Genomic DNA, 27,425 nt, shown 5'->3' on the forward strand with positions numbered 1-27,425 from the left:
TCAATCTGAACGAAAAAAGGAGTGGCTGCATCTAGGTGATGCGGCCATATCAAAATTTGAATTTTTCAGAAATTGTGGTCTTTTGGTTTATTATTTTTTGAAGTATGGTATTTTTAAAAATTACGGCAGTTGAGAACTTAGTTGTTAAATTTAGATAGAAAAATTTAGAAGGATAAATGATATATGAATTTTAGATAGAAAAATAAATAATTTTGAAGTTTTTAAGGGGTATATACAAGAAATTGCCCTTTTATGTGAAAATGTGCATTGACAACATAGCCACCCAAAATTAGTGGTAGATGGAAAGGGACATCCTATTCCTAGAATTCAGATTCACCTCGTAATCGTAATAGGAATTTTTTTACAATTATTGGATCTGGATCATTCTTTTTAACTTGGCACGAATCGCAAAGCCCAATAATATTGCCAAAGCGACTGGGAATTAATCTCAAACAGTAAAGTAAAGGAAATTTTTTACAATAATGGAGATGATACTTGTCCCTATTCCTATGCCTCTATAACCACGTGATTGGATTATGATGGACGGAGGTTTTGAAAATATGCATTTGAGATTTTGTGTGGGATAACTAAAATAATGAGGATGCAATGGGTCAATAAACAAGGCCATTAAGCCAGTCATATATATAACCAAATTTTATTTAGAAAATAAATTTTTAAATATTTCACAATTCATAATATTCTTATAATGAAAGCAGGATAGGACATTGAACCCTGCTAATTAAATAAATATGAAAAAAAAATTGAAAATTTCAATGTTATTTTTGAGATAAAGTGTTAAATATTTTCAGAATTCATTATTTTTTTTGTTTCAAAGAGTTACAATGGAAATATTTCCACACCATCCACTTTTGAGCAATTGGTTCAAAGACTGTTAAATTTTTCAAGATAATAAATAATAATTAGATTAAGCGATATTTGAGGCTATAATCAACAACTAATTGTTATTATGTATTCTTTTCACATAAAACTAACAAGTAATTAGAAATATGATTTGGAGTTGCGTATCTCTTACGGGTGAAAACATATCGAATTCAGAGTGGATAATGCTAATACCAAATTTGTATCCACCTTTCAATGAACAGATATGAATACGAATACAGATATAAACGGATGTCAATATTTAAAGCCAAATTTTTCTTAAACGGATATAGATTTGGAGCGAATAATTTACGAATACGGATACGAAAAGGATAATTGTCGGATAGTTAAGTCATATGAGCATTCAATACACAATCCGCCTAATTGATTAATGTTGTTTCATTAATTTTGCTCTTTTTGTAACTTGAGACAACTTGCTTCTCAACAAGTCAGTCGCGCGTGTTCCATTTGCACCCTCTTACTGGATACTATTCTATCTCCTCTGTTGTGTCCGTTAAGTCAAGTCTTTCCTCTGTTCAATTAATTTTGCGCGTTCTTAGTTTTTTTTTTTTATATCTTCTTAAATCCTTGTGCATAATCTTATATATATGGATACACAACATTTTTCATTCAAGCACCGCTCAAAATTGTCTTGCTTACACTTTCTCCACTGCAATGCCACTTGTTGTACTTCTTTCCTTATCACTTTTCCTCTTCTCCTTCTCTATCAAAACCATCACTCTAACACATGCACAATGCCTTTCCGACCAACGTCATGCCTTGATTCAACTCAAGCAAGGTTTCCACACCAATGAACTCCATTCATGGAATGCAAGTACCGACTGTTGCATATGGGATGGCATCACATGCGATGAGCAAACCGGTATGGTGACTGAGCTCAACCTTACTGACTGGTCCATCTCGGGTGAAATCAATCCGACTTTATTCAATCTCAGCTCTCTTAGGTACCTCAGCCTTTCTGACAACTATTTCTATAATATTACCCTTCCACAAACCGGGTTTGAACGACTTGCTAATTTAACCCATCTCGACTTATCCGGTTGTTCCTTTGCCGGTCAAGTTTCAACCAGTATTTCTGCCCTCACAAACCTTATCTCACTTGACTTATCCGATAATAGCTTGTATCTTCATGGCATAGGCCTACACACCTTACTCAGAAACCTCACCAATCTCCAAGTTCTTCGCTTGGATAAGGTTGACATTTCACTCAATGGATCTGAGTTGGGCAATGCAATTTTTCAAATAGGTCCAACAATTGAGCAGCTATACATGAAAAAGTGTGGATTAAGTGGAAATTTGCCGGATAGAATATTCCACCTTACAAATCTAACAGAACTTGATTTATCATACAACTCAATGTTGTCAGGTCAACTGCCAGTATTCAAGAAGCAAAGTGCTTTGCAATATTTGTCTCTTCAATATACAAATTTCACAGGTCCATTACCAGATTCAATAGGAAATCTCCAATACTTATTGGTATTGCGTCTTTTCAACTGTAACTTCTATAAAGAAATTGCACCTTCAATAACAAACCTTACAAGACTCGAAGATTTCAACTTAGAGTCAAATAGATTGACAGGTACGATATGTTGAATGTAATCCAAGTCAGCAGCCAAGTCAGCAAGGTGCATAAGAACTGCAGTTTCTAGAAGCTACGTTTTTAGTTATAGGTCTATTTCTGTTAAGAATCAGTTGTAACCAGGTTGTTAATTATAGGCAGCCACGTTCTCTGTTTAGACGTGTGCAGGAAAGGGTAGTTAATTTCTATATTTAGTTTGTCATGTAGTGGGTTGGTTATAGGCTAGTTATAGCAGCGTTATTTTGGGATTAGTAGGTTCTAAATATAGCTGTCTGTAGTGGGAGTAGTTGGTTCTAAATTTAGATGTTGTAATACTTTAAATTCTGAAATCTTGTAATCACGTTATGCAGAAAAAGAAGTAATGAAGTAGTGAATTTCAACAGAAATTCTTTGTCTCTGTTTTTGTTCTTCCAGAAAATTCCAACAAATTGGTATCAGAGCCGAAGGTTAGAGATCAGGACAGATCCGACCATGGCAGAGAACATGAGCATTTCGAATCCGTCGATTCCGCTGTTCAAGGGAGACAACTACGAGTTCTGGAGCATCAAGATACGAACTTTGCTCAAGTCGCAAGGTCTATGGGAATTGGTGGAGACGGGAGCACCGACCGCAGATCCCACACCAGCAGAAACAGCAAAGCGAGATGCGAAGGCGTTGTTCTTCATTCAACAAGCCGTTGTTGACACGGTGTTCATAAAAATCGCAGTAGCGGCATCAGCAAAGGAGGCATGGACAACCCTGAAAACTGCATTCCAGGGAAGTTCGAAAGTCTGCGAGATAAAACTACAAGGCTTGAGAAGAGAGTTTGAGACGCTGAACATGAATCAAGGCGAATCTGTTCAAGCATTTCTCACAAGAGTCACATCCACCGTCAACCAAATCAAGAGTTGTGGCGAAGATCTTGCTGAAAAGATCGTGGTTATGAAGGTGCTCCGCAGCCTTACCTCAAAATTCGACCATGTCGTGGCAGCAATCGAAGAGTCCAAGGACCTGTCCACATACTCTTTCGACGAGTTGATGGGTTCGCTGCAAGTCCATGAAGTACGACTTCTCAGATCTGAAGAGAAGGACGATTCTAAGGCGTTCCTCACCAGAGGCAACTCAAGTAGAGGAAGAGGTCGCAGCGGTAGAGGTTGTGGAAGAGGCACGAGCAGTGGAGACAACCGTCAACATCAACAAACAACAAAGATGGATATCGAGTGCTACTATTGCCACAAGTTTGGTCATGTCAAGGCAGATTGCTACAAGAAGAAGAGGGAAGACGGACAAGGTAAGCAAGGCGTTGAATGCCACTATTGTCACAGAATTGGCCATGTGCAGGCTGATTGCTACAAGAAGAAGCAAAGAGAAGGGAGTCAAGCAAATTATACAGAAGAGGAGGATGCTCAACCAACTCTCTTCATGGCCAGCAGCGTGGTTGACAAAGTTGATGCAAGCAGCAGCTGGTTTCTCGATAGCGGGTGTTCAAATCACATGTCCGGATTCAAGCAGTTGTTTGAAGACTTGGATGAAACATGCAAGTTGAAAATTAAACTCGGTGATGACAAGCTAATTCAAGTAGAAGGCAAGGGCACAGTTGCAGTGCACACCAAAGAAAATGGTATGAAATTCTTGCATAATGTGTATTACATTCCGGACTTGACTCAAAATCTGCTGAGTGTCGGGCAGTTGATGGATTGTGGTTATTCAATTGTGTTTGAAGGAAAAACTTGTGTAATAAAATCCAAAAACCAGGTATTCGTAGAAGTGAACATGGAAACCAATAAATTGTTTCCCTTGGAGGTTTCAAATGTAAAGGAAAGAACAATGGTTGCAAAAGATTTGAACCAATCCGAGTTATGGCATCTTAGATATGGTCATTTGAATATCAATGGTCTGAAATTGTTGAACCAAAAACAAATGGTTTATGGCCTACCCGAAATCAACCAAATAGGTGTTTGTGAAGGGTGTATATTCGGTAAACAAGCCAAGTTTCCATTCCCAAAAGGCCAAGCCAAGAGAGCAACACAAGTACTTGAATTAGTTCATGCAGATTTGTGTGGTCCAATGCAAACCGAATCTCTTGGAGGCAGCAAATATTTTCTACTTTTCACAGATGATTATAGTAGGATGAGTTGGGTGTATTTCCTACAAAGCAAAGGAGAGGCATTCAAAAGTTTCAAGGTGTTTAAAGCTTTTGTAGAGAAGCAATCTGAAAAGAAGTTGAAGGTGTTAAGAACGGACCGAGGTGGTGAGTTCCTCTCAAAAGAATTCATTAATTTCTGTGAAAATGAAGGGATACACCGTGAGCTAACCACACCCAATACACCTGAGCAAAATGGGGTTGCTGAGAGAAAGAATAGAACTGTGGTAGAATTAGCAAGAAGCATGTTGAAAGCAAAAGGATTACCAAACAAATTCTGGGCTGAGGCAGTTGCAACTGCGGTGTATGTGCTGAACATTTCACCAACAAAAGCCGTGATGAATAAAACTCCATTTGAGGCATGGTTTGAGAGGAAACCAGGGGTAAGTCATCTAAGAGTATTTGGATGTATAGCCTATGCATTTGTCAATCCACAAAAGAGAACCAAACTTGATGAAAAATCTGAAAAATGTATTTTCATCGGGTATTGTACACAATCAAAAGGGTATCGGCTATATAGTCCAGAAAGTGGTAAAGTCATGGTGAGCAGAAATGTAATGTTTGAAGAAAATTCAAATTGGAAATGGAATGAAGAAAAGCAAGGAGTGGAGATTGTTGAATTTGCAGATTTAGATGATGTGGAAGATGAAATACTTCAACAGCCAAGCAACTCACGAAGTTCAGATCTGAACAGCAGCAGTTCTGATGCTGATTTATCACCAGACAGTCCTGACAGAAGCCGAAACCCTGACCCAAATACACCAACAATAAGAGTGTACAGCAGGCGTCACATTGTTCCAGAAACACCTGTAAGAAAGATGAAATCTGTGCAGGAATTGTACGAAACAACACAAGCATTATTTGTTGTAGACACAGCAACCAATGAAGAAGCAGCAGAAAATGAAGAATGGCATCAAGCAAAGAGAGAAGAATTGATCGCAGCAAAAACAGTGAAGCTCAAGCGGAAAAATTCTGAAGAGCAGAACGCATGCATATTTACCAAGGCATTATCACTAGGCAAGTCTGAACAAAAGGAAATCGAATTGGAGTATGTTAATACAAATATCATGACCAAGGCTCTTGCAAGAGAGAAGTTTGTTTGGTGTCGAAGAATGATGGATGTAGATGACTTTGGATTACAGGTACGATATGTTGAATGTAATCCAAGTCAGCAGCCAAGTCAGCAAGGTGCATAAGAACTGCAGTTTCTAGAAGCTACGTTTTTAGTTATAGGTCTATTTCTGTTAAGAATCAGTTGTAACCAGGTTGTTAATTATAGGCAGCCACGTTCTCTGTTTAGACGTGTGCAGGAAAGGGTAGTTAATTTCTATATTTAGTTTGTCATGTAGTGGGTTGGTTATAGGCTAGTTATAGCAGCGTTATTTTGGGATTAGTAGGTTCTAAATATAGCTGTCTGTAGTGGGAGTAGTTGGTTCTAAATTTAGATGTTGTAATACTTTAAATTCTGAAATCTTGTAATCACGTTATGCAGAAAAAGAAGTAATGAAGTAGTGAATTTCAACAGAAATTCTTTGTCTCTGTTTTTGTTCTTCCAGAAAATTCCAACACGATACCCATGTCTTTCTTTACTCATCCTTCTTTGGAATACCTTGTTCTATCAGATAACCAATTGTCAGGATATCTACCCGAGTTCTTGAATGGTTCATCAATTTTGGCATTTATCTACATTGACCACAACAATCTTCAAGGACAATTGTCAATTTCTAGATTCATCATGCATAATAAGTACCTTGATTCTCTAGATCTCTCAAACAACGAGTTGTCTATTATAGAAGGCAAAAACCATAATGACTCATTCTATGTCTCATTGCCGCAACTAGGATATCTAGGGCTGGGATCGTGCAATTTCACAAAGTTTCCTAATTTTCTGAGTTACCAAACAAATATACAATACTTAGACCTCTCAAATAATAGTCTCACAGGAGAGATTCCCCTTTTCATTTGTAATGTGACATTGCCAACACAACTTGATCTTTCATATAACAATTTAACTGGTACAATTCCACCATGCCTTCTAGAAGTACCTGAATTGGAAGTGCTTGACCTGAAAAGTAACAAATTAAGTGGGCCATTGCCACCAAATATTAGTCAAGCATGTGGAGTTAAAACAATTAATCTGAGTGAAAATGTAATAAATGGAAGTTTGCCCAACTTACTAATGTATTGCAATTCTCTCGAGGTCTTAGACTTGGGAAAAAATAAAATAGTGAAGAGATTTCCCTATTGGCTGGGAAATCTTGAAAATTTGAGAGTTCTTGTTCTAAGATCAAATATGTTTTATGGAATAATATCAGACGTGGAAATCAAAACAGAAGGAAATGAGTCATTTTTCCCCATGCTAACAGTTCTGGACCTTTCTTCAAATCATTTTAGTGGTACATCGCCCAAAAATATTTTTTTGAATTTGAAGGCTATGATGGGGACAACAAATACAAGGTTCTTATATTATAATGAGATCAATGAAAGTTACATTCCGTATGTAGCTTCAGTCACATACAAAGGGCAAAGTTTTGATCTGATGTTCTCACTTGGCATATTCAGCTACATTGATCTGTCAAATAATGAATTTTGGGGGGAAATACCCAAACAGATCGGGCAACTCAAGTCACTTGATGTGGTTAACCTATCAGTTAATGCCCTGACTGGTCCAATTCCAACAGAATTTGCTAATTTACAGCAACTTCAATCACTGGATCTCTCTTTCAACCAGCTTTCTGGACACATCCCTCAAGAACTCACCTCTCTCACTTTTCTTTCTGCACTAAATCTCTCATACAACAATTTAGTTGGAGAAATACCCGAAGACCGTCAGTTCTCAACCTTTTCAAATACTTCTTACTTGGGTAATTCAGAATTGTGTGGTGGTCCTTTATCATTGCAATGTTCAGCACCTCCTTCAAATCATGGGTTTAATAAAGGTTTGCCTTCAAAGTCTTCTACTGATATAATTGGGCTCTCTGTTTCTATCGGCCTGGAGTTAGGTGTGGGATTTGTCTTTGTAATTTGGGCTACGATATCATGGGAGAATGGAAGAAAGTGGTTCATTAGCATTATAGATAGGTTTGACATTCAACATTTTCGATATCATGGGAGAATGGAAGAAAGTGGTACATTATCATTATAGATAGGTTTGACATTTGGCATTTTCGCTGATGGATATATGTAAGATCTTTGTAATAATAAATGGGTATAAATTTGTATTGTTTATGTGATAATTTTTTTTTAATATGTGCTCGGGGACGGGTTTGGGGATTTGTTACAAATTTAGAGTTGTCAACATTTTGTGCTCGAGGACGAATTTGGGGATTCGTTTTTATTTTAAAAAATAAAATTTAACTCATTTACAATGAAAGTTAAACACATGAACGTAGTTGATTAAATGCTTTCGTTTATATATTTAAATTATAAAATTGTTTCGTTGCATTTGGCGCTGCTTTTCTTAACTTTTTGAACAGAGCATTTTTCGCTTTATGCAGCGAAATTATATACAATAAAGAAAGATTCGTATTGTTATTGCACTGTATAAAGTAAAACCTGCTCTATTTGTCGCTGACATTCTAGAAGGTTGGAGGACGCGCGCGGGTATTTTGTTTGTGGTATAATTATCAGCTTCCTATATTTAAATATAGCGGTGATATGTAAACTTCTAATATGAATTTTATGTTTAAACTAGAAATAATCTATAGATGATTTGTTCCAAGTTTTTTCTGAATAAATAAATAATCTATGATCTTAAACTGAATATAATTCATGAATCACTCGTATTCCTTAAGCATGTTCCAATTATTTTTTATTAACATTAACAAAATGAGAGACGCTGCTGTATTCTAAACGGTGCTATGCTTGACGGATCGGACTGGATACGGTTTGACACATGATTCTAAAAGTGGGCCACTGGAGCATCCTTTGGATGGTGGTATGGACTTATATATGGTCCCATATATTGATGAGTGGATATAAATGTCAAATAAATTCGTTGCAGATAATGGAAACGGTTTGGGGGGTCATGGACAATATGAGCCGTACGGCCATGGTTTTGGCATGGGCCATCTTTTACCATTGATATATCGGTGGTCAAAGACAAGTAAACTAACTAAACGTATACTGGTCACAGCAAGTTCGACGGTGAAAGTAACCCCAAGTGTTACCCATTTCTGTTATACCATGACCAAAATTTTGGAATTACTTTTTTCGTGTAGAAATTGATAACAAATTAGAGCTATTATTCTGTACAGGGACAAATGTAATCAATTCTGATTTGTCCATATCATGTTACTGCTACCCATAGTGTGTTGCAGAAACTTTTTGAAAGCAAAATGAGGACATAATTCATAACCCTCATTTTGCTTCTCAGCACTATGGTTATAACAGCCCATTATGTTATTATATATGACCAAGTATAACCATTTAAATTACCCAGCGTTCTTTGCTATGTTATTCTATATGACCAAGGAGTTTGTGGGTCATGGGCCATCCGGCCTGTCTTTGCTATGAGCCATCTTAAATTGTTGGCCCAGTATGCCCACAGCACTTATACTACACAGATTAGATTAATTTTCTTCAATTTTGAAACAAAAGTGAACAAAGACTTAATGAATGAAAAAAGAGATAGAATATGGACCAACATAATCTTCATTTATTGGTGCTGCAATTCTACGGTGAAAAGACATCTACAGGAATCCAAATTCAAACTTCACAGTGGAGAAGAACAAAACAATATCGAACTGATTAATTCGAAGAAAGGCTAAACAGGACAAGGTTGAAATGGAGAAGAACAAAACTTACCTAGTACGAGATTGGTCCAGGTTCTGATCAGTGATTTGACTCCATCATTCCCAGCTTAGGTAAGTGTTACCTCCACTAACAATATGGGTTGCTTAGCTGTATTAGTGACCTCTACTTTGAAGTTTGAATTTGGAGTGTTGATGTCTTTTCACAGTAGAATTGCATCACCCATAAATGAAGATTCCTTGGAACAAGTTATGCTTAGTCATATTAAATAAAATAATGAGCTTTTATAACCTTTCTTTCAAAAAAGAAAAAAAACGAATAGAAGATGAACAGAAATTTCATTTAGTTCAAAGATGATTGTTAGATATATAGCAGTCTCTCCTATTTATATGATATTGTGTTTACAATTTTCTATTAAATAGAATACAAAAATCTAGTTACATTGCTTCTAGCCAACTGCACTAAAGCATTTTGATCTTGTTTTGTTCTTCTCCATTTTGCCCTTCTTCTTTTTTCTACCTTTTATCACAATTACTGGAGAGTGTCGTGCCTGGTTCAGCCTTTTTCTCTTTCTCTTCAGTACAATCATAGTTTATTTATTCAGAAAATTATTAGAACTAATCACCTCACCTATAGATTACGTCTAGTTGAATCATAAAACCCAAATTAGAAGTTTACATCACTACATATTTAGATATATAATTAAAAATGCATCACAATTCATTAAGTTCGGTATGATCTTTTGTACAATAAGTATTATTTGGAGAAGAACAAAACAATATTGAACTGATTAATTTCAAAGAAAGGCTAAACAGGAGAAGGTTGAAATGGAGAAGAACAAAACTTACATAGTATGAGATTGGTCCAGGTTCTGATCAGTGATTTGACTCCATCACTCCCAGCTTAGGTAAGTGTTACCTCCACTACCAATATGGGTTGCTTAGCTGTATTAGTGACCTCTACTTTGAAGTTTGAATTTGGAGTGTTGATGTCTTTTCACAGTAGAATTGCATCACCCATAAATGAAGATTCCTTGGAACATGTTATGCTTAGTCACATTAAATAAAATAATGAGCTTTTATAACCTTTCTTTCAAAAAAGAAAAAAACGAATAGAAGATGAACAGAAAATTCATTTAGTTCAAAGATGATTGTTAGATAGCAGTCTCTCCTATTTATATGATATTCTGTTTACAATTTTCTATTAAATAGAATACAAAAATCTAGTTACATTGCTTCTAGCCAACTGCACTAAAGCATTTTGATCTTGCTTTGTTCTTCTCCATTTTGCCCTTCTTCTTTTTTCTACCTTTTATCACAATTACTGGAGAGTGTCGTGCCTGGTTCAGCCTTTTTCTCTTTCTCTTCAGTACAATCATAGTTTATTTATTCAGCAAATTATTAGAACTAATCACCTCACCTATAGATTACGTCTAGTTGAATCATAAAACCCAAATTAGAAGTTTACATCACTACATATTTAGATATATAATTAAAAATGCATCACAATTCATTAAGTTCGGTATGATCTTTTGTACAATAAGTATTATTTGGAGAAGAACAAAACAATATTGAACTGATTAATTTCAAAGAAAGGCTAAACAGGAGAAGGTTGAAATGGAGAAGAACAAAACTTACATAGTAGGAGATTGGTCCAGGTTCTGATCAGTGATTTGACTCCATCACTCCCAGCTTAGGTAAGTGTTACCTCCACTACCAATATGGGTTGCTTAGCTGTATTAGTGACCTCTACTTTGAAGTTTGAATTTGGAGTGTTGATGTCTTTTCACAGTAGAATTGGAGCACCCATAAATGAAGATTCCTTGGAACATGTTATGCTTAGTCATATTAAATAAAATAGTGAGCTTTTATAATCTTTCTTTCAAAAAAGAAAAAACAAATAGAGATCATCATAAATTTCATTTACATCAAAGATGATTGTTAGATAGCAGTCTCTCCTATTTATATGATATTGTGTTTACAATTTTCTATTAAATGGAATACAAAAATCTAGCGAACTTCACTAAAGCATTTTGATCTTGTTTTGTTCATCTCCATTTTGCCCTTCTTCTTTTTTCTACCTTTATCTCAATTACTGGAGAGTGTCGTCCATAGTTCAGCCTTTTTCTCTTTGTCTTCACTACAATCATAGATTATTTATTCAGCAAATTATTAGAACTAATCACCTGACCTATAGATTACGTCTCTAGTTTAATCATACAACCCAAATTAAAAGTAAGCTGTCCGGCCAGCCATTGGCATGAGCCATTTTAGGTCGTAGGTCCAGTAAGCCCACTGCACATATATATATTGCTCAAAGCTAGTTCAGAATCTCTATTACAAACTTTGAAGTACATTTCCTGTTGCAAGTTACTGATGAATTGGGCATGAGGGTTTTTGTTATATAAGGTCTGCTTAAATTAAGTGCTGACGCATCACAACTTGTAAAAAGCACTAACGTTATCTGAAAATATTAGATTTAGTTATTGTCAAAAGTTAACAAATTAAAATAAAAAGGTAACAAATAAAAAAAGAGGGAGAACATGCATGGTCCAAGGAATCTTCATTTATGGGTATTGCAATTCTACTGTGAAAAGACATCAACACTCCAAATTCAAACTTCAAAGTAGAGGTCACTAATTCAGCAAAGCTGGGGATTGCAATTCTACTGTGACAAGATTGAAATGGACTAGAAGAACAAAACAATATCAAACTGATAAACAAAACGTCGCTATAAGAAATTTAGGTAGATTTGGTAATAGTTTTAATTGAAAACGTTAATACAGGACATCATATTACTAGGAGAAAATCCAATGTAACAACCATCATTGAAGTAAATGAAATATTTTCTTTTTCTTCCATTCTTCTTGTCACACCCCAAATCCAAGGGCACAAGGCATAGACAACAAGGCATAGATCTTTTTATGCATTATCAATATTACACATTACATTATCCCCACACAATAATGTTAACAAGATATATGAGACATTTAGTGGTGGACGAAGCTAGGGAAATATTCTCTGTATCATGTCAGATATTACAATCCAACGTATGATATTTTTTGTTTGGTCCTACAATCAGTTATAACCTATAAACACCTGTCTTCGTCTGACGAACATGTAAAACATACTAAGGGAGAGGGGAGGGGGGGGGGGGGGGGGGGGGGTGGGCTGAGAAATAACAACAATATTTCTTAGTGCAGAATTTCATTCGGGGTATTGGATTTGTAAGAATCCATATCCATAATTAAATATCAGCAACATGATACTATCAATTCAACTTCTATAAACAATGAATGCAATGCTCATCATTGACAGTCAAACAGTAATCAATAGAAAAACCATAAATGCAAATCAAATAATTATAATTAGGAATAATTGGTTTCCAAATCTTTACAAATACTAGGTCGGGTAACACGAAAAGATACCATCTTGCTTGCCTATATAGACGCCCACCATCAACCCACATCTAACTTTACACATACTCGTATTTGTCGTGTTTGGCTTATACCATTCAATTTATTTTGGTTTATAGTGAAACACTTAATTTCAACAGTTCGATTCAACAATGACATAATTCAATAGTATAAACAATATTGTCACCCCTCGTATGTAGTGACTAACAATATACATTTCCCATAGTATTACTATCCCTACAGTCACAAGTTATGATATCCTCTACCCAACTAGTACTGGAATGAATTGAGGCCATTGAAAGTCTAGTCGTGATTTAGACTTTGCAGTAATCCATAAATTCAACAAAATTCGGTAACTGTGGAATCACTCATTTATTTGTGTTGTGCATATGATGAAACAAACTTACCAGTAATTAGGTTTCATTTTAATTGTGTTGTGCATATGATGCAACGGTTCAAATAATGCAGTCAATTAGTTGTTTAACATGCAAAATTAATAATAATTTAATTCTCAAAAATAAATATCAAAACAAAGCTAGTGAACCCCCGCACCTGATAACGTAGGCAAATAGAGCGATCAGTCATTGCATATTAGTTGCTCCGAACAATCCCGTCAAGTCCTGTCCAACAGTATCTATGCCTATGGCAGATTAACATTGTCTCAGTTATTACTTATAAAATTAATATTTACAAAACCATTTAGGTACTAATTCATTGTTACCTAATAACAATATGTATTAATTATTTTGTCATTTCCTTAATTCTTTAATTTGGATCAAATTTCAGTCCAATCAGTCAAAATCTAATAGTCCCATATTTCAATTCTGGTTCATGGTCCGTTTGTTTTTTCCTTTTTATTTTTTCGATCCAGGTCCAAAAATAAACCCAACATGAAACAGTTAAACAAATTTTCTTATAACTCACAATTTTCCTAATCTTTAATTTAACGTTCTAATATTTCACTTCTATTTCGAACTTAGAATTAATATCCAATAAGTCAAAGTACAAGTTTTCCAGACTAAGTTTTATTTTTTCTTCTTAAGGTGTAAGGTTTAAGCTCTATATCCAGAATCAAGAATTCAATTAATTAGACAAACCATACAATAGTCTAGTTATCTCAATTCAAGCAAAAGAGGTACTACCATTATATAATGGTTATAGGGTTCAGATCAGATTAAAGGAAAATTACAAGAAAGAAGCGGCATCAGGTGAATCCATTACTTTCAAATATTAAACTAATTTTTATTTCAATCACCAAAAAATCTACTTGTATGCTTAAATATGTTAAGAAATTGATGTAAAAAAAGTAATAAGAATAAGAGAGAGAACAAGTTGAATAGTCCATGGTCCAAGGGAATCTTCGTTGATGGATGCTGCAATTATACGGTGAAAAGACAGCTACACTCAAAATTCAAACTTCACTGTTGATTTTGTTAGACATTTGCATTCTACTTTCACCGGAATTTTGTTATTACTTCTTTATTGTAGGAAAGAGTAACCAAGTTAGTGCTATTGTTCTGTACCGAGACAAATCAATTCAGACTTGGGAAAACAGAGGCAGGAAGGGACTTGACTTGGGAGTTGATTTGCACAAGTCTTGTTATAATTTTCAGTATAAAATAATTTTCACTGCTGTTCTTGGTAATGTGTAGAGTTTTTGGGTAGCAATATGAGGAGTTTTTGGGTAGAATTTTCACTATTGCCATATTGCCCTGCTATAGCGTGCTATAGTACCGATAGCGCCATAACTTTTATGATCCGAAAATGCTATAGTGATGTTATAATGCATTATTTAGAACCTTGAGAAATACACAAATGCTTTGTAGAAATTGTGTGTATAACATTTGTTATTATACACAGTTACTGTGACCATGTACAAATCACCATTTTTAATTTGAAATTTGGTACAATTCACTTGTAGGAATCGTGTATGTTAGTACTCTTTAGATACATTTGGAAACTGTGTACAATGTAGGAAATCTATTTATACATAACGCTCGCAGACAAGGTTGTGGAACCATGTGTCATTAGCTTTTCGGACTGCATATAATCGGATTTTCTATAATAGTGTACCGTGTACGTGTAATTCGAACCCATGTTCTTCAAGAACCACATGAGCAATTTTACCACTAGATTACAAATAAACATTTGATATTTTTTGAAGGAGATAAACTATATAAAAACTTAAAATAAATTAAATTATATTTTAACATATGTAATTAAAAAATTTAAAACCATATAAATGACTTTATTCCCTATGTACTATTAATTTTTTTGATTAAAAAGGCCGAAGCCCATCTTCTATTGAAGAGAACAGTTAAATTACACCCTTCAACGGAAGTTCAAATTAGCTAGGTCCACAAACAATAAACCCTTACAAAACTCACAAGGAAGGAGATCATCAACATGACAAGCACAACCAAAAAAGCGAAGCCACACAATGGGGCTGTGAAAAGTATATGTAACTACAAAATTTGGTAAGGTGTCCACATTCATTTTGAAAGGGCTATGCTCCAAAAAGCATCAGCTGGTCTCCTTGGGCGTCAGTAACGGTGGAGGAAGCAACCGCATCATCTGGAAGCCAACTTGCCAAAGGGAGAACATCTAGGTCAGAGGGAAGCCAAAACGCTGTAGCAGCAGCCACCGGCTGTGTCACCCGACCTGTCCAATAGTGTACAAGAGAAAGAATTAGAAAAATGAGATGTCTAATTGATTTTTGTTTACCTTGTTCAAAGCATAGGTCGTTACGGTGCTTCCAAATAGACCAGCATATGGCACTGCAAACTAAGAGAAAAGCAGATCTTTGTTTATTAGGGAGTTGGTTAGCAAACTGGATTACATCTACAAAGCTGGTCCAGGTTATGCTGGCATCTTGGCACGATCCCATATAGAACCATATTTGTTTGGTATAAGAACATGTGACAAACAGGTGGTTAATGGATTCATCTTGGTCACAAAATTGACATTTAGTTGGACCTGGCCAGCCTTTCTTCTTCAGGTTGTCGGTTGTTAAAATCCTATTTTTATGAGTAAGCCACATAAAGATGCGAATCTTAAGAGGTATTGGAACCTGCCACCACAACATTGCATTTCTAGGGAGAATACCGCAAAAGTTAAGAATTTTGTACATGGAGCTAACTGTATACTTCCCATGAGTTTCCCAACGCCAACTAAGCTTATCATTAAGATGAGTATACGACAGGTGGCTGATGATTTCAAGTATTTCTAACCATTCTAGATATTGAATATTATCTAATGCCCTACGAAAAGTAAGTGCAGCTCCTTGTGTATTGATGACAGTTTGCAAGAGAACATCAGTGTTAGAACATATATTGAATAAAAAGGAAAATCTCGAAGCCAAAGCACAGTTTTGATACCAAATGTCAGTCCAAAATAGGACGTTAGTATTGAGGCCAGGGGTATAAGAGACACTAATATTACCTAAAGAAGACAAAGCTACAATATGGGTCCAAAATTCAGATTTAGGAATATTAGGAGAGGGATATTTATGCATAATCATTGTTTTCCAAGCCCCCTCATAGGTGGGTTCTTTGAATTTCCACCACCATTTCATGAGTAATGCTATGTTCATTTGTTTAAGATCTAAAATTCCTAATCCTCCAAATTCCTTGGCAAAACAAGCTTTTTGCCAATTAAGTAATGAGTATTTCTTTTTTCCTGTAAGAGACCCTTGCCACAAGAACCGACGACGTAATTGATCAATTCTGTTGAGGACAGTATCCGGAATTTTATAAACGGATAAGAATTATAAAGGAACCGATGAGAGAACTGAATTTATCAAAATAAGTCTTCCTCCTATAGAGAGTAAACTACCTTTCCAATTTTGGAGTTTCTTTTCTATTTTATCAATAAGGAAAGTCCATTCAAGGGTGGTTAGAGTGGAAATGTAGGCATAATTAACTCCCAAAATGCTTGGTAAAACTTAAAAGAAAAACCATCAGGACCAGGAGCCCCGTTTGGTTCACAAGCAAAAACTGCATGTTTAATCTCTGTAAGCGAAAAAGGGATTTCTAATGATTGTTGTTCGAGTGTGGTGAGTTTATCGGTTGGACACCAAAAGTCTTTATCTAAAACAGCACAGGTATGCCCTGGTTGTCCTAATAACTCTTTGTAAAACTGTTGAATATGAGTAGAAATTTCAGCTTTTGTGTGAATGGTATTGCCATTCACTTCTAACGAAAGAATTTTATTTTTCTTGCTCCTATGTGTTGCAATAGTATGAAAATATTTAGTATTGTTATCTCCCTCTTCTAACCATCTCTGTTTAGAGCGTGCTTGCCAATGTTTCTCCTCATCTAGGTAAATGTTATCTAAAGTATATTTAGTAAAAATCCAGTCCTCATGTTCAATAGCTGTAAAATCTCTATCCTCTAAGATGAGCTCTAGCAGTTTTAATTTAGCCAATAGCTGTTGTTTCTCTTTCTTTTTCCTACTATAGAAATTCCTAGTCCAACCTCTAATTTTTTGTCTAAGAAATTTTAATTTGGCATTCCAACTTTTGGCAATATTTCTATGATCTAGGGAGAATTGGTGCCACCATTTATTTACTAAGGACACAAAGTCGGGTTGTTCTAGCCATATGGGATCAAATCGAAATAGAGAGGTGGATTCTATTTTAGAAGAAATTTGTAAGATAATGGGGCAATGGTCAGATCCGTATCTCCCTAAATCAAGAGTGGTACTTGCTGGGTACAGGTTTTCCCATGATAAACTAGTAAAAAACCTATCTAATAAAGCAAATTTATTGCCATTGTGCCAAGTATATTTTCGCCCGACTAATTTCTGCTCAACTAGATGATGCTGATGGACAAAATTATTGAATCTAGAGCTAGTTTGTAGGTCAAACAAGTTACCCGACTTTTCATTTCTATGTCTAATGGAATTAAAATCCCCACACAGTACCCATGGTTCTGTATTAGAGCCTCTAATGGTCTCTAGTTCTTTCCAAAGATCTTTTTTCTTATTTCTAATTACAGGACCATACACTATCATAATTTGCCAAATTTGACCATCAAGTTTACACTCAACATGGATGTTAAGAGTATATTGATGGAGAGAATGACTAATATATTTAAAGTGAGAACTATCACATCCAAATAGGATCCCTCCGGACCGTCCATTCGAAGGCACCCAATGCCAGATGTCAAACTTAGTAGAGATAGTGCGTAATATCCTATTGTTAAAAGTCTCACGCTTTGTTTCTTGTATGGCAATCATATCTATCTTATTGTCTACAATTATGTCATGCAAAATTTGTCTTTTCTTATAAGAATTAAGACCTCTAGCATTCCAATTCAAGATATTCATGAGGAAACAAAAGGCACCCCAGAAACTAAATTGGAAGCATTATTATCAGTATCTACATTATCTAGTATGGAATTTGTATCATGGAAAGTTTCATCATCATCATGGGTGTTTCCTAAATCAGGAGAAGACAAATGAGCAAGAGATGCCTTATCTAAAATGACAGATGTAGAGGAACCTAAAGATTTGGTTTGTTCTAATAAGGAAATTATGATTTCCTCAAAAGAAGATCTATCATGTTGCTGAATTTTTTGAATAATATGAGCAGCCTCATCAGCATCAGCACCTAATCTAATTTTATAAATTCCAAACAAGTCCATAACCTGATCAACAGTAAGTCTATTATAAGGGAAGTTGTTCAAGAGTGGTATACCTTTAGAGTGATGTCTACCGGCTGCCTTGGCCTTTGCCCGCTTCTTAGCCTTTGTCAAGGTAGAAGAGGGGTCTCCTATGGCTTGGAGTCGGAGACTCTTTCTCATAGAGACCCCGTGTGAGAGAGGGGGTCTGGCTGGAGCATTAGCCGAAACTGGAAGAGGTTCAGGAGGAGGTGCTGTAGTCGGAACAGCTGGAAGTTTTGGTGGTTTTTTGCCTGTCTTCTTACACTTGCTGGTTCGTTGCACTCTCAGCTTAGACGAGTAAATTTTAGTAGCAGCAGGGAGCTTGTGAGAAGGTGTGTATGTGTGAGGTGTAGAAGGAGAAGGCAAAGCAGGAGAGGAGATGGTATGCTTAGTAGGGGATGTGTCTTTGGGTTTGGTGATCCTTCCCGACTTGGGAGAGGTGGGTGTAGATTTAGCTTTGGGAGGATTCTTTCCCTTATCAGGAGAAGAATTTGGAGTCTTTTTCCCTTTGTCAGTTTTTGTTGTAAGAGGGGGGAAGGAGTGAAGTTTTGGAGCTGTAGCAGGAGAAGGAATCCCAGCCGTGCCGGGATCTTGGGATCGTAACTTCTCAGAATCAGGGATGGGCCGGCCAGTGGTGTTAGACCGGTGCCCTCCAGAAATGGGGGGTTGTGTTCTCGGTTTTTTGGGTTCAGTTTTGGCACCATTCCCTTTATAGACAGGGTTAATCATGTTGTTAACGGTACGCATGAATGTCTCATGATCATCATCCGAGTCATCAGTAAAGTGCCCATCACGGCTGTCCGACTGGTCTTTGCATCTACTATTACTAGACTCCCCTTGTTCTTTGTTGGTTTTCTGATCATCCAACAAATCCTCATCCATGCATTGCACAATGGAAGGATGGGGAGGGGGAGGGGGAGGGGGAGGGATAGGAGCTCTAGACGGCTGAGTGACCCGACTGGTTCGACCGGGGCCTCTAGCTAGCCAATCATTAACACCTTCTGTATTCTCATTCTCCACTTCTATTTTAAGATCATAACCAGATACATAACCAGTGGCATCTCTATACATCTGCCAATGTTGTTCAGTGAAAATTTTTGGATCAACAGCACCTACTCTAACCCGTGCAAACCGCCAGTCATACTTATTTCTGGTAGCCGCATCAAGTTCAAGTACGACTGCTCCAAACGGATTGAGTAGTCGATCAAATTCAACGAAATCCCAAATATAGCGATTAAATCCCCAAATTCGAAGCCACATAGAGGTGAGACGCTTACCAGCATTCAAGCTTGGGTCCCAGGCGACCACAGGGAATTGGATCCCGTCAAGCAGAATGTGACCTCGGCGCACGGCAAAATGTTTCCATGACATAGATGGTGCTTTGATGATGTAGTGGAACTCATCAAAGACTGCCACCTTCCAGAGAAATTGAGCACCAAGGAGGCGGTTGAGAACCTCCTCTATCTGTTCGGGTCCCCAGCCCTCGGTATCATCCAAGATGAAACTCTGCTGAAACTCTCGTTCTTGCGCCTCAGCCGCTGGTGTAGGAGTGAAGATTTGGATCGGAGCACGGATCGGCAGTGGCAATGGTCGGATCAAAGGCTGGGGGTGAGCAATCGGGGGAGGCGGTCGACGCAGCAATGGTGGTGCTTGAGCGTGAAGGGGGCGACGATCCGGTAAAGGAACGCGGCCTCCGCGTCGAGGGGCCACCATGGCCAGATCTAGGGTTTCCGATGGTTCTGTGGCTGTGCTCAACTGCGTTTTGGGAGGAGAAAGTGCTGGAACTGTAGTGTCACGTGAAAGGCCTTGCACAGTGTATTTCTTTGGAGTATAAGGAAAGATATTCGTAGATTGTCTACAAATCATCGATTTGTGACCAAACTTGTTGCAAATAAAGCAAAGCTGTGCATTACGGCAATCCGCTGCATGATGACCTACACTACCACATCTAAGGCAGATCGGATTAGATGGCGTTGATTTACTGTGAATTTCCTCTAATCGGCGCTGAATAATGCTTCGACGTGTCACAATTTGTGTAGGTTGTGACTTGGAATGCCACACACGAATCAGAGGCCTTTTGACAACCTCGGAAAACAATTTCGGCCCATGTTTGACCGCCATTAATGGCCTCTTATGGACCTCTGGGCCTTGATTACAAGCGAGCGCGGCGAATTTCGACGACAGGCGATCCATCTGCCGCTGATGAATTGACATGATGACAATTTTAGTTTTTTTTCTTTTCAATCTTCAATCTCTCTATTCTTTTTTGTTTTTTTGTTTTTCTTTTTTTTCGCCTTTTTTTTTCGCCTTTTTTCTCTATGTACTATTAATTAAGGTCCGCTCCTCAGAAAACGAGAGAAACTAGAGTGTGTATTTCGTGGTGCCATTAGAGAGAGCACGGCGGGCAATCACCTGATAACAACCTAATATTTCAAGTCCATATCCTCTGAGGTAACAAAATATTTTTGTTTACATCTGGATTATCTGATCAGAATTCAACTCCTTTATATTTGTTTACATCTGGTTGCGATATAAACAAAAATATTATGTAACTTTAGATGTCCGAATACAGTACGCATTTTGTTATTTGTTTATTAGTAGAAAAGATCGGAGGAAGCAATGGGCCACTAGATATTGGATGGCGTTACGATCCCACTGGTGAGTGTTTATAAATGTGAAGTATATTAGTTGATATTTAATAATGGAATTGGTTTGGTGGGTCATGGTCAATACGGACCGTGGGGCCTGCCATTGGCAAGGGTTTTCTTAAAGACTTAAACACCCTGTTCAATGCTGAAAGCAACCCGAATTTCTTGCTTCTTAGGAAAAAGTTAACCCAGTTAGAGCTATTATTCTGTACTGAGACAAATCTATTCAGACTTGGGAAAGCAGAGGTAGGGCCCTATCTAGTTGAGTTGGGAGTTGATTTGCACGAGTCTTGTTATAATTTTCACTATAAAATGATGAAGATGGAAGAAATCAAGCGACACTGCTACTGGTAGTGTGTAGAGTTTTTGGGGAGCAAAATGAGGAGTGTAGTAGTGATTCTCTGTTTGCTGCTCAGCGTTATGACCATGCAACCTGCTGCTTCTGCTAGAATCCTCAACCAGCTTAACAATACCCTTTTAGGTAAATGCTCTCTCGTTTTGAGTGTTACAATCATATTATAGATTAATAGTGTATTCCTATCAGAAAATAAAAATAAAAATTGATTAATAGTGTATTTTTAAAAAGAATAGAAAAGTCATAGGTCTCGATATTTACTATGCAACTTATAATAGTGCAAATGTTAATTATTTTAATTATATTACTCAGTATGAGAATTAGCCTTCCGTGCATAAAACATAATCCTAATTTTTATTCTCTGACCTATTTTGTATGGGGAATGAACATTAGCAAGCAATACCATTAATGTTTTTTTATATAATGTGGTGGAATGGGTTTGGTACAACACTTTAATGTCCCTTTATATGAAATTTTTGTTTATTTACCATTACAATTTAAAATTATTTTGCATGCAACGATTTTTTTCTACGATACAATAAATATAATTCTAATTTTATGTGCGACTGTGTGGTGCGTGGTCAGGTTAGAAAAGTACCTTGCACCAAAAAATTTGTGTAGTGCTATCGAGGGGCAGACCCACATATAGAGCTGGACGTATTTCCTCTCCAGTACCGTAAAATATTTCCTTTTACTTTATGGTTTGAGATTTACTTTCCGTCGCTTTAATATTTGTTGCATGGGTAAGTAGTGTCAATGCAACAAATGACTTGTTGCATGGATACTCTGACTTGTTGTATGGGCTTACCATTGCAACAACCCCCAAAAAAATGTCAGTTACATGGATAATCCATGCAACAAGTCGAAAATTGAGTAGTTGCAACAGGGGTTATTGCAACGGTATTTTTTTGGGCTTGTTGCATGGATAATGTAACATCCCGAAAATTTTGAATTATGATTATTTATGCATAAATATTATTTTCTTATAATATTAAAACCTCTATTATGCGTCTAGTAAAAATAAATAAATAATGAAATAGTAAACTTGTCATCTTTGATTTGATTTTCTAAATGATTACTTTGTTCAAATTTATTCTCATTAAATTTTATTTCCTCAGTTACTTTACTGGTCCACTCTATTCGTTTCCATCTTTTTATTTTTTTAACTCTGAATATCATGCATTAAACCATCTCTAAATTAGTAACCGACTTCTTTATAACCGACATTCTAAATCTCTCTAAAAGGTGTCTTCTCTGTGCCAATTAAAAATAAGTTCCTGTATCCTTTGATTAAACCGTTTATAAATATATCCAAACCGCACCCCTTTGATCTTATTCCCCTGTCATGTCATGTTATATTAACCGTCCACCATTTCAATTGCCCTCTGATTATATCAATTCCTTGCCGCATCCGCATCTAAATACGAAAAAGAAAGGAAAAATGGAAAGAAATAGAGGGAACTTATCATGACAATTATTTTGATATTCGATTTCAATATCCGATTCGAATTCTGACTACGCCGCCATGATTCTAATATGTCGTTGCGATTCGATTTGGAATTCTGAATATCTCGTTATCAGGTAACCGGACTTCTCTATAATCTGTGTTTTCGTTTTGTATGGTTGACTTGGATATTGGTATGGAATATTGGATTATGATGGCATATTTAACGGAATAGCGGGTCTGAGGTTAGAATTTGATATGTGATTGTAGCCTCTCATTGTTAGATGGATTTCCCAGTGGGTTGGCGGCCTTCCAATGTTGGATGGATTTCCCATTGGATTGGCGGATTAAAGGAATTGTGTTATGAGAATGTGGGAATCGCCTGTGACAGGGATTACACGTGTGTGAATATGATGTGATTGGTTTTATGGATAACCTAGACCGACGTGCTATTGCTGGTTAAATATGCGTGCATAATTTGATGTGTATTTGTGTGGATTAATCCGGCATTTTTGAATGGTTGTTAAATTAAGCCAATTATAGAGAAGCGCGTCGTTAAATAACCGGTTACTGAGCTTTGTAGCTGATTCCGTTTTGTTATTTTTGTTTTCATTTCTATTGGCGACGTAGGTTGACGGGCCAAGGAAGGTGTGAAGATGCTTATATAATTACACTCCGGATGGTAAAAATCTGGGGTGTGACAGATAACCTATGCAACTACTCAATTTTTGACTTGTTGCATGGATAACCCATGCAACAAGTCGAAAATTGAGTAGTTGCAACGGGAGTTGTAGCATGGGTAAGCCCATGCAACAAGTCAGAATTCTAATAGTGTTCGAACTAGCACTGGGGCAGTATTGTTTTAAGGCTATGCTTGAGAGCTCAATATAAGTAATGTCAAGACCCTACTAATATGTCCCAACCTTAATCATGTCTAAGCCAAAACCACTAAACAGATAAATTTCACTAATTACATAGTGCTAGTAAGCCATCCCGTGTTCCTAACTTAACCTAACATCTCATATCCTTTTAAAGGGTTATTAATTTCTTAAAAGCACTAAAAACAACAATTCATCATGGAATAGCTATTCTCTACGCCATTAGTAATATTGTGTTGAGCCATGACTTGAATTGGGATCATATCAATGAGATCACTAAACAGTACCAAGAGTTTATGCATCTTTAACTTATTCCCGTCAAATATATGGTTTAAACATTTCATCAAACACCTTAATAGCATGAATCTATTCCATCAAATAAACTTAAAAAAAATCTCAGCCGCAAGTGTTTTACAAATTTTGTTTTACTAAATTACAAAAATTACTTACTATGTTCAAAAGAGAAAGCCAAAATGTTCCTTGTTAAGTAACCGTTGGATCAACGATTTTTAAAGTGACTTAGTAAATAATAAAAAATTCAAAAAAATGTAAAATTTGGTATCAAGGAACATTTTAATATAGAGATCACATCTAACAGTTTGATAAACCTTTTGGACTTTGAAAATTGGAAAAACGACTTAGTTGTACGGGACCTCACGAACAATCGATTTGATATTAGCCAACTTCTGTATAACCAATTAAATTATTCAAGTCCAGTACGCCGACCGCACATATACAACTCAAAGCAAATTCTGATTGTCTATTACAAACTTCCTTGTCCATTCCCTGTTATCAATTGGTCTGAGGATTTTTGCTATTTATGTGGTCCGCTAAAATTAAGTGCTGACGAAATCCCCACATACCAAGTCACAAGTTAGGAAAAACACTAAAGAAATATTAACATATTAGATTAATTTTCTTCAGTTTTGAAACAAAAGAGATAGAACATGGTCCAAAGGAATCTTCATTTATGGGTGTTGAAATTCTACCATGAAAAGACAGCTCCACTTAAAATTCAATTTAACTTGATAGTGGAGGTCAGTAATTCAGCATATAAAGCAACTCAAGTAAGACTAAAACTAAAATTTTGAGTTTAAATTCGGACCGTCTGATCAGAACCTGGACCAATATGATCCTAGATAGAATACACGGGTCCCCTTAATACCCATGCCAATGTAGATTGGATGGTCTGGATTGAAACTAAAAATTTGAGTTACCTTAGGTGACATGAATTCAAACTGTTATTAGTCATTCCGTGTAGCAAATGTTAACCAAATTGGGACTTGGAAAGCAGAGGCAGGTGGGAGACTTGACTTGGGAGTTAATTTGCTCAAGTCTTCTTATAATTTACCAGTATAAAATGATGAAGTTGGAAGAAATCAAAGGTACACAGCTGCTGCTACTGGTATTGGTAGTGTGATCGTCTGTTTGCTTCTCAGTGCTATGGCAATGCAAACCGCTTTAGTCAATTTTGCCCTTGATCTGGGCAGATCTCCCCTTGTTCTGGACAGACCCCCCCTTGATCCGGACAGACTGTACTGGGGTAAATGCTCTCTCTTGTTTGTTCTGAGTTCTGACTGTTAGTATTTGATATATATTTCAGTGGAGGGAAGAGAAAACAAGAACACAATTTCTTTCTATTAACTCTTAAACAAATGTTCTTCTCTTACATTCTTCATAGGACACAACTCAATTTATAGACTCTTAAACATTAAAGCAAACTCTTAAAATTCGTACACAAAATAAATGAAAAACAGAATTCTAAACAGCAGCCCTTAATTCTGGCCCTTTGTTACTAAAATTGCAATAACTTTTTATGGGGAACTCCAAACAACTTAAAACTTGAACCATCAGAAACTAGACTCCGAGACACATCAAATAGAATTCTCATTTGCCCATAATGATCTAGAATTGCCCTTTCAAATTCGCTCATTAATCAGCCTCAAAATCTGTCCACTGCAGAATTCAATGGGATCCTAATTTTAATAACATAATTAAGTTTATATTTTCAACACTGACTTCTGTTTGACTTGATTAATAGTCATGTACAACCAAAATTAAGCCATGCATCTCCAAATCCACATTGATAGCAATAAATAGTATACACATTGATAGCCATAAATAGTATAGTATTAGAGTATAAAAATAGTACTGTGGGAAGAGTATATATTAATTCAAATTGGATGAAAATAGTACTGAGGCCAGCTAATGAACATAATACTAATAGAAGAAATAAATGTGTTTGCATTGCGTCCAAATAAAAATTACAATTAATACTATATATATTCAGATCAGAACTAAGTTCCAATCGATGCTTGCATCAAACATTATAATTATTAATAATAGTAATATGAAAAATATCAGTAAAAATAAAAATATCTTTGTTGCTTTTCAATATGTAAAATAATATTATTTTATTGTTTTTTTTATTATGTAAGAGTATATACTATTTTTATTATTTTTCATTGAGTTAATTATTTTTTTATTTAGTACCTGATTAGTTAATGGGTATGAACCACATTCCTACCTATCATGCATTTAAAGTTTTAAACATATCATTTCATGTATAATGTAATTAAGGACTCGTTCTAAATAGTAGTATGGTTCCATAATGGTCGTATTATGAGGAGTTATTTTACTGTTGCTTTATTAATTTGTACATAAATAACCTCCTTCTTTCTTTATACGCTGTTTAGTATAACTCCATAGTCATTCATATGTTCTCAACTTTTGCACAAATTCAGAGTCAAACAATCGGCATCTTCATCCCAATGGTTGCTGTGGGGGTAATTGCTGTCGAAAAAGTGATTACCTAGTTCAAATATTCGTGCCCGGGTGCTGCTAGCAGTGCTGGTGAAAGAATGATGGAGATTTCTGGAAACTAATATATAGCAACAATCCAGGCTGATTTATATTATGTAATTACCAAGTTTAAAGAAAGTGGAGAGAAAACATTCAAACATTTTAAATATTGTATCCATTTTATTTCGGCTTGTATTAAAACACAGTGATTATAGATGATATCAGCAGTACAACTTTTATGGGACCAGATCAACTTTGTTGTTTTTAATTTGTAAAATGATGTTACTTTATTGTTTTTTATTATGTAAGAGTATATATGTTGGATTTATTGCCAACCTAGTTGGATTTAATCCCAACATTGAGCATATATGTAATCTAATTATGCATTGTTTACTGTCATATATGGTTGTCAATTAAAGTGATCAAATAAGGAAGTAGACAATTAATATATTCATTAAGATGTGGTCCACAAATGTATAGAACAATTTAGGCAAAAATCAAATCATTGATGGACTGATTCTGAGATTTGCAATTAAGGAAACAGATTTTTCAGCAGCTGCACGGATTTTGATGCAACTGCACGGTTTTTGATGCAATAGCACAAAATACCTTTTTTAAGTTGGCATAAGGCCAGAAAATCTGTTTAGGGTTAGGGTTTGGCAATATGTCGACTCTACATCTCTATAAATAGGTTGGTCCCCAAAGCACAAGGATATACGAAAAGTTGCAGAATTTTCTAGCCGTCATCTAGTCAATTCTGTAGCCTTCTCTACTTCTCCCCATTAAAGAATAGAGATGTGAGATCATTAAGGAATTGTGAACACGATCTCACAAGGGCAGTCTTGTAGCTTTGGAAGGCTTTATCCT

The 27,425-nt window shown here is 36.1% G+C and overlaps 1 protein-coding gene and 1 long non-coding RNA gene across 3 annotated transcripts; both read left to right on the top strand.

Annotated features, from left to right (window-relative positions):
• Positions 1–6,174: 6,174 nt before the first annotated feature.
• Positions 6,175–7,821, top strand: LOC144560507 (receptor-like protein 18). The gene is made up of 2 exons (XM_078309728.1): positions 6,175–7,682; positions 7,751–7,821. The coding sequence occupies exons 1-2, from the start codon at positions 6,178–6,180 to the stop codon at positions 7,773–7,775; spliced, it is 1,530 nt and encodes a 509-aa protein (XP_078165854.1). The 5' UTR covers positions 6,175–6,177; the 3' UTR covers positions 7,776–7,821.
• A 12,996-nt stretch (positions 7,822–20,817) lies between these two features.
• LOC144560508 (uncharacterized) lies at positions 20,818–26,858 on the top strand. 2 transcript variants are annotated; one of them, XR_013513413.1, is made up of 3 exons: positions 20,818–21,089; positions 21,310–21,560; positions 26,501–26,858. It is a non-coding gene; the product is annotated as an uncharacterized LOC144560508 (long non-coding RNA). The 2 variants fall into 2 exon arrangements; XR_013513412.1 differs by lacking the exon at positions 20,818–21,089 and having other exon boundaries at positions 21,109–21,560.
• Positions 26,859–27,425: the final 567 nt, after the last annotated feature.

The sequence above is a fragment of the Carex rostrata genome, chromosome 10, assembly GCF_964058835.1.
Source record: "Carex rostrata chromosome 10, lpCarRost1.2, whole genome shotgun sequence".
NCBI classification, from domain to species: Eukaryota; Viridiplantae; Streptophyta; class Magnoliopsida; order Poales; family Cyperaceae; genus Carex; species Carex rostrata.

What these genes read in the sequence shown, in the direction of transcription:
- LOC144560507 (XM_078309728.1), top strand. Translation starts at nt 6,178, where the DNA reads ATGTCTTTCTTTACTCATCCTTCTTTGGAATACCTTGTTCTATCAGAT. An exon ending in TTCATTAGCATTATAGATAG is followed by an intron (nt 7,683 to 7,750) that starts GTTTGACATTCA and finishes CATTATAGATAG; the next exon opens with GTTTGACATTTGGCATTTTC.